The 13,543-nt window shown below is 40.6% G+C and overlaps 1 protein-coding gene across 6 annotated transcripts in view; it reads right to left on the bottom strand.

Moving 5' to 3' along the window:
- The window catches only part of LOC125001181 (diacylglycerol kinase zeta-like), a 77,047-nt gene that overhangs the window by 45,403 nt on the left and 18,101 nt on the right, over positions 1-13,543 (bottom strand). For 2 of the 6 annotated variants that reach the window (XM_047577099.1, XM_047577097.1), the window contains 17 exons: positions 8,681-8,789; positions 8,363-8,458; positions 7,276-7,353; positions 7,032-7,094; positions 5,700-5,756; positions 5,493-5,561; positions 5,276-5,347; positions 5,075-5,191; positions 4,315-4,386; positions 3,903-4,001; positions 3,504-3,586; positions 3,339-3,399; positions 3,018-3,131; positions 1,030-1,167; positions 833-911; positions 673-728; positions 119-181 (listed from right to left, as the gene is read on the bottom strand). In XM_047577099.1, the coding sequence (XP_047433055.1) occupies positions 119-181; positions 673-728; positions 833-911; positions 1,030-1,167; positions 3,018-3,131; positions 3,339-3,399; positions 3,504-3,586; positions 3,903-4,001; positions 4,315-4,386; positions 5,075-5,191; positions 5,276-5,347; positions 5,493-5,561; positions 5,700-5,756; positions 7,032-7,094; positions 7,276-7,353; positions 8,363-8,458; positions 8,681-8,789 (1,426 nt within the window). Of the gene's footprint in view, positions 1-118; positions 182-672; positions 729-832; positions 912-1,029; positions 1,168-3,017; positions 3,132-3,338; positions 3,400-3,503; positions 3,587-3,902; positions 4,002-4,314; positions 4,387-5,074; positions 5,192-5,275; positions 5,348-5,492; positions 5,562-5,699; positions 5,757-7,031; positions 7,095-7,275; positions 7,354-8,362; positions 8,459-8,680; positions 8,790-9,989; positions 11,230-13,543 lie in introns of all 6 variants that reach the window. The other 4 variants (XM_047577094.1, XM_047577095.1, XM_047577093.1 and 1 more) reach the window with 3 other exon arrangements.

Genomic DNA, 13,543 nt, shown 5'->3' with positions numbered 1-13,543 from the left:
GACTGTTGTGACGCAGTCATGATGTAGTCCATAAAAGGGTCCATAGAATAGAATAGAATAGAATAGAATAGAATAGAATAGAATAGAATAGAATAGAATAGAATAGAAAGCAACTCACCACTACTTTGATGTGTTTTGATAAGTCTTTGGAGCTTCCCATCAGGAAATCTGAGAAGGCTGTCTGTGTGAGACAGAAACAAAGTCACAGACTGCTGAGACCTTAAGCTCTTACTGTGATTTCACACAACCCACATAATTCAAACAGATAAAGCTGCTTGCACATTACACTTTTCACCATGTAAATCTTCACATGCAAAGTATTTAAGTCACCGCAGCATTTAAGTTTGAGTTATGTGTGTCATAAAAAAATAATTAGAACATCCTGAAATTTAAGTGCAACTCTTATATATGATTAAATTTAGTGTATAACTTCAGAGAAGGATACCAACACTGATGCAGGAAAGGCAATTGTCCAAAAATATTTTTTTTGTGTGTGTGTGTAGCAAAGGCAAATAGCAAATGGAATGCAGAGACCAGAATAGATTTTTTTCACATTAACTTTTAACATGCTCTGAATTGTACAGAGTGTTCTTTTGTAGCAGTCGTTTTACCTATTCCTGTCATTAAGCATTTTAGTCTTCCATAGTTCAGAATTCTGAAAGATGCACTCACCCCAGCATAGAACATCTTATTCCTAAAACGACTGTTAAATTTCTCTGGGTTGGCCTCTGAAACACACAGAACCAGTAAGACAGTAAATCAACAGAACACTCCACATACAGTACAAAATAAAGCCTTTTTCATTGTATTTACTGATATTATCTAAATGTACCTCTTGATTCGTGAAACTCTAAAGTCACGTGGGCGTCAAATCCAAGGCTAAAGTAATTGTTGAACACATCCAGGGGAAGCTGAAAGAACACACATACACCCACAATCAGTGTTGGATGGACACAGTAATGATTCGTAGTGGGCCAGATCAGCTCTGAGTCAATGTGGATGTTTGCAAGTGTGTGTATGTGCACCAACCTTATCAGTCTGTTGTTCGTCTGGTTCAGCACCTGCACTGTGATTTGGCTCAACCTGTAGATTCCACCTGTCTAGCTGGACAATGGTTCCATCTTCAACGTGTGACAGGATCTTGCACAGAGGTTCATCTGTGTATCCCTAGGCACGCATGCACAGATAGATGGTTAAAAATAACTAGGTAATCCAAAAACTTGCTTTTTCATGCTTTTTTGTTTAATCGAGAAAATGAATCAACTGTAAATATCGATGAAAAAGAAAATGAGTGAACCCTTGTTTTTTTCAGCGTCTGGTGTGACTCTTTTGTGCAGCAATAACAGAAACCAAAGGTTTCAAGTAACTGCTAATCAGTCGTCTACATTTGTCAGTACAGAGCCAATTGAGTCCTGAGATGTTGGTGGGTTTCCTCACATGAACTGCTTGCTTTAGGTCCTTCCACAACATTTCTAATTGATTAAGGCAGTGCTTCTCAAAGTGTGGGGTGCGCCCCACTGTTGGGAAATGGAGACATTAATCCAAAAGGCATTGAATAAAGTCATCCGGTGAATAAAGGCAACTGGACTTCAATAGAATTTTCCTTTATTCACCTGGATAACTGAGAACCTTCACAGACACAATGGAGACATGACAGGTGGGGTGCGACACAAGGCAGGAAATATTCTGTTTAATGCGTCTTCTTTCTTGACAATAACCCCGCATCCACTATGTGATGGACTTCCTGCCTCAACGACGCGATCTACTTGTATTGATGCGGTTTTGAGGCAGAGAAAATAGAACAGCCGCCTATATTTACGTGGTGCAGAACCACGCTTCTGGGACGCTTCAGAAACACGCTGCAGTGCACCTGGTGGAAACATTCACACTGACTTAAATTGGAGCGCGTCCAGTGGAAATGGAGTCGAGAGGGTGTATCCACTCATTTGTCATAGAGTGGTTTGCATTCTCCTCTTTTGTCAGCTTCTCAGCTGTTGCTTCACTGAAAACAAAAACCTAGATCCCAGCTCAACACTGAGCAGGATTTAAGAGTGGCAGTGTCAAGCTTGTTACCCTGTTCTGAAAAGGTGTGCAGTGGAAAATAGGCTCCTAATGCAGGAAAAATTTCACTTTCCTCACCAGCCTTGACAAATGGATTTGCTTTGTTGTTTTTATGCTTTATTGCAAATGACAAACAGTGTTTCATTATTTTATGCACTGTTGACTGTTATTTGGTGATACTGATTTTTGATTTGTTATGAAGTATAACATTACTTTGTGTCAGTTCAATAAATTTGGGTAGCTTGTCAGAATTTGCTGCAGCAGGTGGGGCTTGAAAATTACCCCTTGTTCAAAGTGGGGGATGACCAAAAAAAGTTTGAGAAGAACTGGATTAAGGTCTGGACATTGACGTTAAACGAATGAACCGAATGAATCCTTAACGTTAAACGAATGAACCACTCTTTTGTGTGTGTTTGGGGTCATCGTCTTGCTGCATGGTCCAGTGACTCTTAAGATTCACCTCTCAGACAGATGTCCTGACAGTTTATTTTAGTCCAGTATAATTCAGAATTCACTGGTCCATCACTGATGGCAAGCAATCTTGGACCAGATGAAGTTAAACAGGCCCAAACAAGGACAGTTGTTGTTTTTGTCCTTGTCACTCTGCCATATACTAGTTTTTTGTTTTTTTTTAAGTCAGTAACATGTAGTGAAAGTCTAGTCAACATCGCCTAGTTGATTTCATTATACATAAAAACATGTTACAAATGCTTTGCAACAATGAAATCTATATTCTTGACCTGAATACATTTTGTAGCGTGGGTTAGGGTTAGGGGTTAGGGTTAGGGGGTTAGGGTTAGGGTGTGTCTCAAACAAAGGAAGCGTGAATGCTCCAAGGAATACCAAGTCAGAAGAAGATCTGCATCACCATAGTTAATGTAATTCCTCTGTTGTGGCAGCTACAGTACTAAAAAGTAAAAAGTTTGCAATATGGATGGGTCAGCGATCATACTCACCCCTCCCCAGTTGAGAGTCCTGGCGAGGTCGTTTCCTGTTCCAAGCGGTAACACGGCAACGGGAGGCTGAGGGTTTAACTTCAGATCATCAAGACAAGACAGGATCCAGCCCACCTGGTTCAACACATTCACACATATACATTAGAAAACGCGAAGGTATCCATTAGGAATTACTCTTCAGTTGAATACTTATGAGGGTTTCACTCCTCCTTGCTAACTTGATTAAATGAGCTGTTGCACTGCGCACACACAATGTAGAGGATTGCAATGGACTGCATGTCCTACTGGTACACTAAAGTGTGTATGTGTGTTATTACTCACAGTGCCATCACCTCCGCAGGCCAGGATCCTCAGGTTATGGACTTTACGATACAGTTCCAAGCTGGAAGATATACAACAGTTTGTGGTCAGTTCAGCAAAGTGTATCTAGAATCACCAATATATATTCATTGTGTGTGTGTGTGTGTGGGTGCAAGAGAGACCAACCCCTCCTTTGGTCCTCCATGGCTGAGGTCAAACACCTGTCTAGGGTTCAGATACCACATGAAGGACTGCAGGATCTTCGTGCCCTTTCAGACAGTGAAACAAATAAGATTCTGGGAAACAAGCTAAATTTACCAGTCCAGTGCTAGCACATAGACGGAGACACTGTTTCGTAACAGTCAAGTTAAAACATGAATGTGTTCATCTCAGAGCTTTTGTTCCAATCCATGCACTGCCACTACAATATTTATTTATTCATTATCCGTATCTAGGTATCAGCTGCGTCTATTCCAGCTGTCATTGAATGAGAGGTAGTGTACAACCTGGAATAGTCACCAGTATATGACAAGGTTAACGTGAACGGACACCTTTCTTGCAAATATTGGCATTGTTCAAGAATACCTGGTTTCCTCCACTTTTAGGGTTTACAAACACAAGCAATGGTTTCATCAGCTGTGAGGGAATGGGCCGGATTATGAACGGCCTCCACTGCCGTCCTTCCTGTCAGAGAAGAAGAAGAAGATGTTCGGATACCTTTTTGTCGGCTGAGAATAGAGCCCCGGACATTTGTTTAACCATGAACAGAAACACCAAAAAGCTATCTATCAATATCTATCTGTCTATAAAAAATACAAATGAGTTTCTATGAATAAGGGTTTATTTTGAGTGGTTCAGAGTGTGTCTCATGGAAAACCGCAAAAGTAACACACAAATAGAAGTTCAGACTGTTAAGAATGAGAAACAATGTGTTTCGTATGTGCATTATAATCAGAGAGATATCCACGGTATCCTTTTAAAGAATCACAGGACTGACCTCTGCTCCTTTCTTGCTGCTTTTCCTCTTGAATGATGTTCGCTTCTTCTTCTTACTTGACTTCATAGACGACTGTTAGGGACAGAGAAGTACAATATTCAGGGCTTAAAGTATTCGGGCACCGTGCAGGATCTCTACCATGTGGCATTCGATTAACGAATAATTAAAAAAAAGAACATTTAGAAAACAATGTCGATGCGGGATATTGTCGGGTTCGAGCAGTCAATTGAGTTCATCTACCAATGGAATAAGAGTAACACAGCTTTCCCTCTCCAAACTAACACCACTAGCCAATCAGAAGCAAAATAATTAGTGTTAACAGTTGTTTCAACATGTTCATCAAACGGTGAAAATATAACAAACTCATTATTTGTCCTGAAAGTTAACCTGTAACGTCGGAGTTACAGGTTGGAATATAGAAATTCCAAGTTTTCATGAAGGCATCATCTAAGCCGGTATTTTTTCATTGAAGTCACTTGTTGGAAAGATGGAGAGCATTTATGAAACAAGGAGAATGTGTCCTAACTGCAAATAAAGACAAACAAATAGTAAAAATAATAATAATAACTAATATTAAATGTCAGAAAGTAAATTTTTCAATTTAGAGCTAGAAAATGTTCTACAGTTTTTTTGTATAAATTGAATGGTTTAATTGCTAATCGAATAATTCCTCAAATGAATTACCCCATCTGGGATCTTAATGCAATGGTTTCAGTGTTACACCTTAGCAGTAATCAGAAGAATGGCCAGGGAGTGTTACCTGATGGTGTCGGACCCGGATGATCCATGTGGGAGGAACAATGAGTGCAGCGTGTGCCCCTATTGGACAAGGCTCCTCAATTTGCTGCAGCATGAAGCAGGAAATCTTGTTGTGGTACTGAGAAAGGGAATACAGCATTACAATTACAAATATTTATGGATGAAAATGGCTTTTGTCTGTTTTATTCTCAAACCTACTCACAGCCTGTTTGCACCAGGAGCAACTGATGGCAACGATCTCTTTACTGTGGAAAGCAAACTTCTGCTGGAAACCCTAGAAAAGAAATAAGGAATAGTCACTTCACTACCACAAAAAATACAGTTAAATGTCAAGTTGAAACACTATTTATATTACCATTTTAGGGAGAGAATGGGGGGGAAGTTTCACTATTATTTATATTGAGAGACTGACCACACACCTTACCACACTGTTTACATTTGCCTTCTTGTCGTCTGCGATGCACCCAGTGGTGACGCACCACGATGGGCTAAATGCACACAAATGACATACATCCTAAGGTAAGCATTTTTAGTTGCATTCACATCTCATTGTAAGAAGTAGGGCAAATGATAGCACTGCTGGCACAGCCATCGGCATTCTGTTGAAAGACACTTCAGGGGCTTACCTCTCGAGTATTCCTAGGCCCCGACTCTCTGAACGACGGTTTACATCTGAAATTAATCTAGTGGAGAGCAGAGGGAGAAAGGTTTAAACACCGGATCGTGACTTCATAACTGGGTTGTCTTACTCTGCAGCACAGACCACATCAGTATCGGGATAAAGCGTAGACATGACTGTAGAGAAAAGAGTGCAATAATTTCCTGTGATCCGGAAAATAAGAAATCGTTTCAAATGATTCCCTTGAATTTATTGTGGAGAGACAGCTGTAACCAATCCAGCAAGCATACTTACATTTTTCAGTCAGCATTGTAATCCTGACTTTACTGATTACTTACTGATTCTTTCACCCCCTCTGTGTCTGAATGATTTCCTTCCCAAAGATTCGGCCCTTTCAAATCGATGGGACTACGCGTAGAAATGTGTCAGATTTATTCCAGCAAGAAAATTCCTTGAAGGGCCTGTTCAGACCATGCGTTAACATTCGATCCGGGTTATCCGATAGCATGTGACCAGATTTACGTTTGTGTGTTCAAACTTGGCGTTAACATGCGTCTCCAAATGCATCCCCAGATCCAATCTCAGATTCCTCCTCTGAATGTAAATAAAGACCGAGCATATTGTAACAGCTACGGTTCCTGAAGGATCTCTACCGCTGCTCCAGAACCAAGAACAGCACTGTTTTGTGTGTGTTCCTCGAAGCCTTGGCACATACATTTACCTCACCTCACACCTCAGATTATAACTCATATTAAACACTTTTATTTGCAAATTTGTAAAAAATGTATTTAGTTTTTAGTTAGTCAGCTACAGGGACAGAATACTGTAAAAGGCTCTCATTACTCATGAACAAACATCCCATATGGTGCTGAGTGTACGATTCAGGACGCATTGCAATGACACTACCATAGGAAAGTAGACACATTGGGACACACGCAACGAGACTACCTCCGAACGTGGTCAGAGCTCGGATCTCTCAAAAGCGATCTCAGTGCCTCCTGTGGGCGTTGACATGAGTCTTTTGCGAGATCGGATCACCCAGATCAGATATGAACAGGCCCGAAGATTCTGTGTAATTAAAGGGAAAATAAAATTGCCCTTGACAAACAAAAAAGTGAAAATGTTCAGCGAATGCTCATGATAGATCCCACAGACTGGTTCAACATGCTATTTTAATTTAGATTTTCCCATTTACTGCAGATGAGGGCAGCAGCTCCCTATATATTTCCTCCACCAACAATCTTTGTGTGTGACTTTATTATGAATGAACTGTGAGGTCCAAATAAACATTGTCACAGACAAGGAGAGATGAGAGAAAGGAGGGGTTGTTGTATCTCACTCTAAAGTGGGGGTCATTGAGGGGCAGGGTTTCTTCCAACAGAATGGCTTTAGAACTGGGAAACTGCAGGTCAGACATGAAGGACAGATAAGACAACCTGCTGTTCTTTGTTAAAAAGTGCAAACACTTGATGCAATGAGTGAAGATAAATAAATAGTTATTCACTGAAAAGCAACCTTGGATATGTTTTTTTACTAAATGGAAACAATTAGTAAAAGCATTTAAAATAGATGAGGCAAATTACCTTCTCCAGTTGTTCTATACAGACGGTGTGAGCGACTATCTTACAGGCAGCACACTTCCTTCGACCGACAGACTTTTGCTAAAAAGACAGAAAAAAAGAAAGGAAAGGAAAACACCACCACTTTAGAAATTTGGAATTAGGAAAATTCTCAGAGGCTTGTTTATTTCTGAATAAAGTAAAGCAGCAAGGCTATCTCTGACCACTATGTGACAGTCTTGTAGTGCAAAAAGCGAAACCACCACTGAAACCACTCTAGACATGATGTGACACGACAGGGCCAGACATATGATGATTTTGTGTGTATATTTTGGGCTCACTCAACCACAAATATAACGAGGCCTGACTGTGCTGCTGCAGGTAATAGCATTATAAGGTCCCAGAATTTATAGTGCGGTATACAGGAAGTAATATGTAAAAAGTATACTAATTAAGCTCAATTTGTTGTCACAAAACCTCATAAACCTCAGAAGACAACTGAGGGGAAGAGGAAATGACAGAAACATTCATGCAATCAAATCTAATTTAGGATTTGTTTGAAACGTGCAAAAACGATTTTAATTAGTAATACCGGTTCGATGTAATGAAAAGACTCAACCAAGCGAAATTATGTCTTTTTACAAAGCCAACTTTGCAGCCATGTCGTAATCAGAACCAGAATTTTGGAAAACATCATCTATTTTGCAATAGGTAGAATGATCACAGTCAAGATGATCTGCCTACCTCCTCAAGAGTATACCATTATCGCTTTTTCAAAATTACTGGACGCCATAATTCTCCCATTCCTTTGGAATTACAGATGGCATAGTATTTTAGAAGATACTAATTGGCAGCTGACATCCAATGTATGGCCTATTGGCTGGACAAGACAGCTATACTCAGCACCTGTCCATAGTCGATGGATGGAACATTTGATAGCTGGAGAGTCCTAGGGGTTATGCATTGTTGCAGATCTATGTTTGTGGTAGTTCTGTATCCTTCCAGCAATGTCAAGAAAAATACACATTGTCAAAAAATTTCTACAGATACCCTCAGATTAGACATTCGGTAAGAACGTATTTTAGTAATAGTAGCAGAGAGAAATACTAACCAGTGATCTGGCAATACAGTACTGTTCCCCCACATAGCAGTAGTCTCCAGATACGTTGGTATCAAACCAGATGTGATCTCCATACAGAGCTGACTCCTATAGAGACAAACACAGAGACTCAGAGGACAAAAACTCTTTATACCTGTCATATTTCACATCAGTCTGAAATCACATCTACATGTATAAGAATAATCTTCATCAAGAACAAAATTTCACAGATGTCGCTAAAAAAAAAAAAAAAGGTAAGTGATGTTGCAAAACGACACACAATGAGATCCGTGTTTGATCATCAGACACTCTACTGATTCCCCAACTCACGGTCCAGTCCACGGTACTGCGAATATGTGCTTCTGGGTTGGTCCTGTTCAGAGATGATGTGCTGGGCTGACAGGGAAGATGGTGCAGGCCGGACTTAGCTATTGCTTTCCTGAAAACATATAGACAATGACAAATGATTATACCATGAGTACCCCTGGTATACAAAACTGGGTTCTTGTTTAGGTGATCTTTTCATCATTACTACTGACATATAGATAATTACAACACACACACAATCTTTGTGAGGACATACACTGACTCATAGCTTCTTGCTCTAACCATCTTAACTACATTCCTTAGCCTAAAGGTGCTTTTACAGTGTTGTTGGACCTAGACACATTAAGCTATGGACATAGCCTGCACCTGCCATTTATACTTGTGAGCTCGTCAGTCTGATTCGCTCTGTAACAATGCCATCTAATTGCTAGTCACCGCTGTGTCTCATTTTTGTTTCTACTTCTAATGTTTCGCTTTCCTCTTCCTGTTTTACTTTCAACAACGGCAACTGAAACTTTCGCTGAAATTTCACCCGAATTACGGACGAATTTTGCTGAATTTTTTACCAAAGAAGAGTGACACAAATATCTCCTCAGTTAACCTTACTGATTGTTTAAGGAGCCATTGAGCTGGAGAAGCAGCCATAAATACTAAAGTGGAAACACACTACTACCAAGCGGACCAATCACAACCTTTACCCCAATCCTACCTATTATCAAATAGCACTATTTACCCCAAAACCAAGTCTTAACCCTCAAACAGCTTTGAAAAAAAGTGAGGACCAGACAAAATATTCTAACTTTGCACGTTCTCACTCTAATGGTGTAAAATTCAAACTGGTCCCCGGAAAAACATCTCACACACAGAGCACACACCCAGTTTTGTTACCCTAACCTTAACCCTTCATGGTACTTTATTTCTTGGGCACTTATCCTAATTGTAATATCTTCAACCTGTAGAATTTGTAGATTTACTGTACCTGGTCTCATTTTCTTTTTTCTTTTTCTACAAATCAGAAGTGACACAGTTGTGTGTGTGTGTGTGTGTGTGTGTGTGTGTGTGTGTGTGTGTGTGTGTGTGTGTATGTGTGGGTGGGGGGGTGGAGTGGGGGACTTAAATGTTCCCTAGCCAGAAATTCATGTACACATTCCTGGAACACACTCACAAGCTAGAGTATATTCAAGCTCTCAACATCATAAATACTTTTAGATGCTTATGCCTGCATGTTGCCACAGTAGAATCTGTTGCATTACAGATCATTATTTATAACAATCTGTAATGCCTACTGTGTGTGTGCGTGTGTGTTACATACGACAGGAAGTTCTCCCATGTATCCAAATAGGGATCATAATATATTGTTCCATCTGGTCCATCAAGTGGTGAAGAACAGCTTTTATGCAGTGTCGACACAGAGGAGTCCGAATCGAGATCAGAGCACAGACTTGCCGAAGCCAGATGACCCAGACTTGGCGTGGTCATAGAAGTGTGCATTACTTTATTTGCAGCAGAGTCGATTTGACTTGACCTTCGAAGATTATATTGCCCGTAAACACCATAACTTATCTCACTCTCATGAAATACAGTGTCTGATGAAAGTAGGTGCGAAGAGTTTCGCCTCAGACAGCGGGGGGGTCGGGACAAGGGGTGGGTTTTAATGTTTTTCATAATAGCCGCCCGCGTTAGGTGCATTTGAGTTTGAGTCGCGGGCCGTAAGTGTAGTTCTTTTATTCCCCTGGTTATGTTCTCAGCTTCTTCATAACTCCTGTCTTCTATGTCTGATTCAGAAGAGGAGCACGAGGAGGCGTCCACTTCCTTCTCTTCCTCTTCTGCCTCTTTCGCTCCTTTGCCCATTTGGACTAGACTCGCTAGTAACATCGATGATCCAAGTAAATGCGGTTCAATAGATTTTACTTCACTAGAATGACGTCGATATCGTGCTGCCAGCCCACGACGTGTGCGGGAGATATGAGCAGCATTATGAAACACCCTTCGTCCTCTCTTGTTGGCTGTTATCTCAAGTACTTTTCCAGATGCTGCTTCACATGTGTTTGTTATTCCTAGTTCTATTATGGACTGTCGTTTCTGTCCACTGGCTACCAGCAAGCCAACGCTGGCCCGTCTGCGTTGGTCGGTACAATCTGGAGGTAAACCAATGGAGGAACGTCTGGACTGCACCAATGTTACGGAGGGCAGGCCAACACTAGAGCGTCTCCTGGCTTTACTGGTCTGAACAGCAGGAATAGTAGGGTGCTTCTGTCTTTTTTGATGTCTACCAAAATGGCGCTGAAAGAAAAAATCCATCGTGTCTTGAAACCACAAGATAATGGGGCGGTATTTAAAATGAAATGTGGTATCTGGTATGTGCGTATGCTGTTTCTTTCTCTTTTCTCTCGCTCTCTCTGACACCAAGTTTCATGATCAGATATGGCCTGATGTGTTTTTAGATACGTGCAACGGAAGACGGGTTCCCTCCAAAGGTCAGGTAAGACGATGATCTAGATATTGATGAACCACCATTAGTCCAAGTCATCTCGTGCCATCCTTTAGAAATGCTGAAGGAGCAAATAGGTTGTTTTTTTAATATTTTTTTTTCCCCAAAAATAATGACATCAACAGAAGCAAACATTTTACACAAACCTTACTCAAAAGGAATTTAAGCTCAAAGAACAAATCATGGCTAACAACTTTTTGTTTAGTGATCTAAAACACTGTTTAATCAGACTAATGGATTCCTGATGCAGTGCTGTTTTGTGACAGTCAGTTATCACCACTGGTAGTGATTAGTAACAAGTTGTTTCTGGAGTGCATGAACAATGCATTACTGTTCTGTTTTGTTCTGTATTTGGTTGATTTTTCAGTGAAATCTTCTGATAAACCCAACAAGGAATATGTTCCCAGCAGCAAACAGCAGACAGACAGAGACAAGCTTATGGATAACGCATACACTGTATATAGCGCTATAATATATACCAGGTAAGGTCCCAACTTAGTCCCTTGAATATCTGAACAAGAGAATCATTTTGACATCTTGTGACTGGCCATAATATTTTGTTAATATACTCCAAGGTAAGTACTTTATCGCTTAACCCAAACTTATGAAATGTAGATGTCTGTAGATATATACGGTTTTCCTATGTAATACAAGAATGCCTGCAAATGCCTGAGGTATTTGGACAAAAATTTACTGACTATCACTATCACTTCCAGTAGCTGAAATGTGAGCTAAAGGTAAATTGAGAAGTTCCACTGCCTGACCACGCGGTGTAAACAAATCTGGTCTTCCTAACATCAGAACAGGACCACTGCTACCCAAAGACAAATACTGTGGCACTCTCACATCTATCCAGTGATTGCAGGGTGTTAATTGGATAAAACAATACTGCATCTTGGTAGATATGAGGGACCAGAATCGAGAATATAAAGAAAGGAACCGTTCTATATACAACAATCAGCCACAACATAAAACCACTGACAGGAGAAATAAATTAGCAGAAATAACATTGACTTGACTGGATCTTGTGACAATGCAATGTTCTGCTGGGAAACTTTTGGACCTAACATTCGTGTGGAAGTTACTTAGACGTGTACCACCCACCTGGATCAGACCAGGCACCCCCACCTGATAGTAATGACACTCCTTGATCCCAGCACAATGACACACTCAATGGCGTACACTCAAAAATTTAAATTAAATCAAGTATCTGTGTATTATGCACTGGAACAAGCCTTTTTCACAGAGGCCCTTCCCCTCAACCTATGAACCTAAAGGCCAACACTAACAACAGTCTGTTGCCAAAATGTATAGTTCTCCCTTGTGCCTCCAAAACAGTTGTGACTCATCAGAGAATGGACATAGGCCTTCTGAGGGTGTATCCTCCAGATACTTGGATCAGTTTGTGATGTCTGGAATTTGGAGGCCAGGTCAACACCTTGTGCTGTTTTTCATTTGTGTGTGTCTGCCTGTGTCAGGCTGCATCCTGCTGGGGATGACTGCTGTCATCAAGGAGTGCCATTGCCTGGTCTCGTCTAGGTCGGTGGTACATGTCTAAGAAAAATCTACACAAATGCCAGGTCCAAACGTTTCCCAGCAGAGCGTTGCATTTTCACTAGATGGTCAGTATTATTCACTTATTCCATCAGTGGGTTTTAATGTTGTGGCTGATTGATGTATATGTAGCTACAGTAAATGTGGGAGGATATGTAAGATACGTTCTATACAGAATGACTAAGTCAGGGCAACGTTACACACAGCTGCAGAACATGTCACCACAAGCTAACCCAAATAGGCACAGCAGATGAGACAATAAGGAACAAAATGTGACATTAAACCCGCCGTGTGGTTTGTCACTCTTTGTTACACGGTTCATAAGAGCTGAAATGAATATCATGTAACACATGAGATGAAGCCAGTAAAGGTTACCCGTCAAGTGAGTGCAGATTGGAACTATGCAGCAGAAACCACCAGAGAAACAGGAAAGCATTAACTCACTAACAGCTGTACCATTCACTTAATCCCTCCTCAGACACAATGAATAAACACCTGTGTAGGTCTGATCTTACACCCCCTGCCAATAAGGACTTCTTAAGTTTATGCAACTAAAACTATTAAGCTTTTAGAGGACAGTAATTATTTGCACTGCAGGCAAATTTCGTGCTAAGCTTGCCTGTGTTGTGCAACATTGAAAGTATATCAGTCAACCAGAATACCAACCGGCATCAAGCAAACTAGCCCAGAAAATTTTGACAACAAATAGTCTTAAAGACTACAATAATTCACTGTGGATGGCCTGGTTGCACTTCACAGAAAGAATAAAAGGTTTTGTAAGTGTGTGTGTCCATATGAGGCTATCCAGAGGTCTGTGCTGT

The sequence above is a fragment of the Mugil cephalus genome, chromosome 23 (assembly GCF_022458985.1).
Source record: "Mugil cephalus isolate CIBA_MC_2020 chromosome 23, CIBA_Mcephalus_1.1, whole genome shotgun sequence".
In the NCBI taxonomy this organism is placed as follows: domain Eukaryota; kingdom Metazoa; phylum Chordata; class Actinopteri; order Mugiliformes; family Mugilidae; genus Mugil; species Mugil cephalus.
Note: the sequence above shows the minus strand (reverse complement) of the source record. Positions and strands in the feature narration are given on the sequence as shown.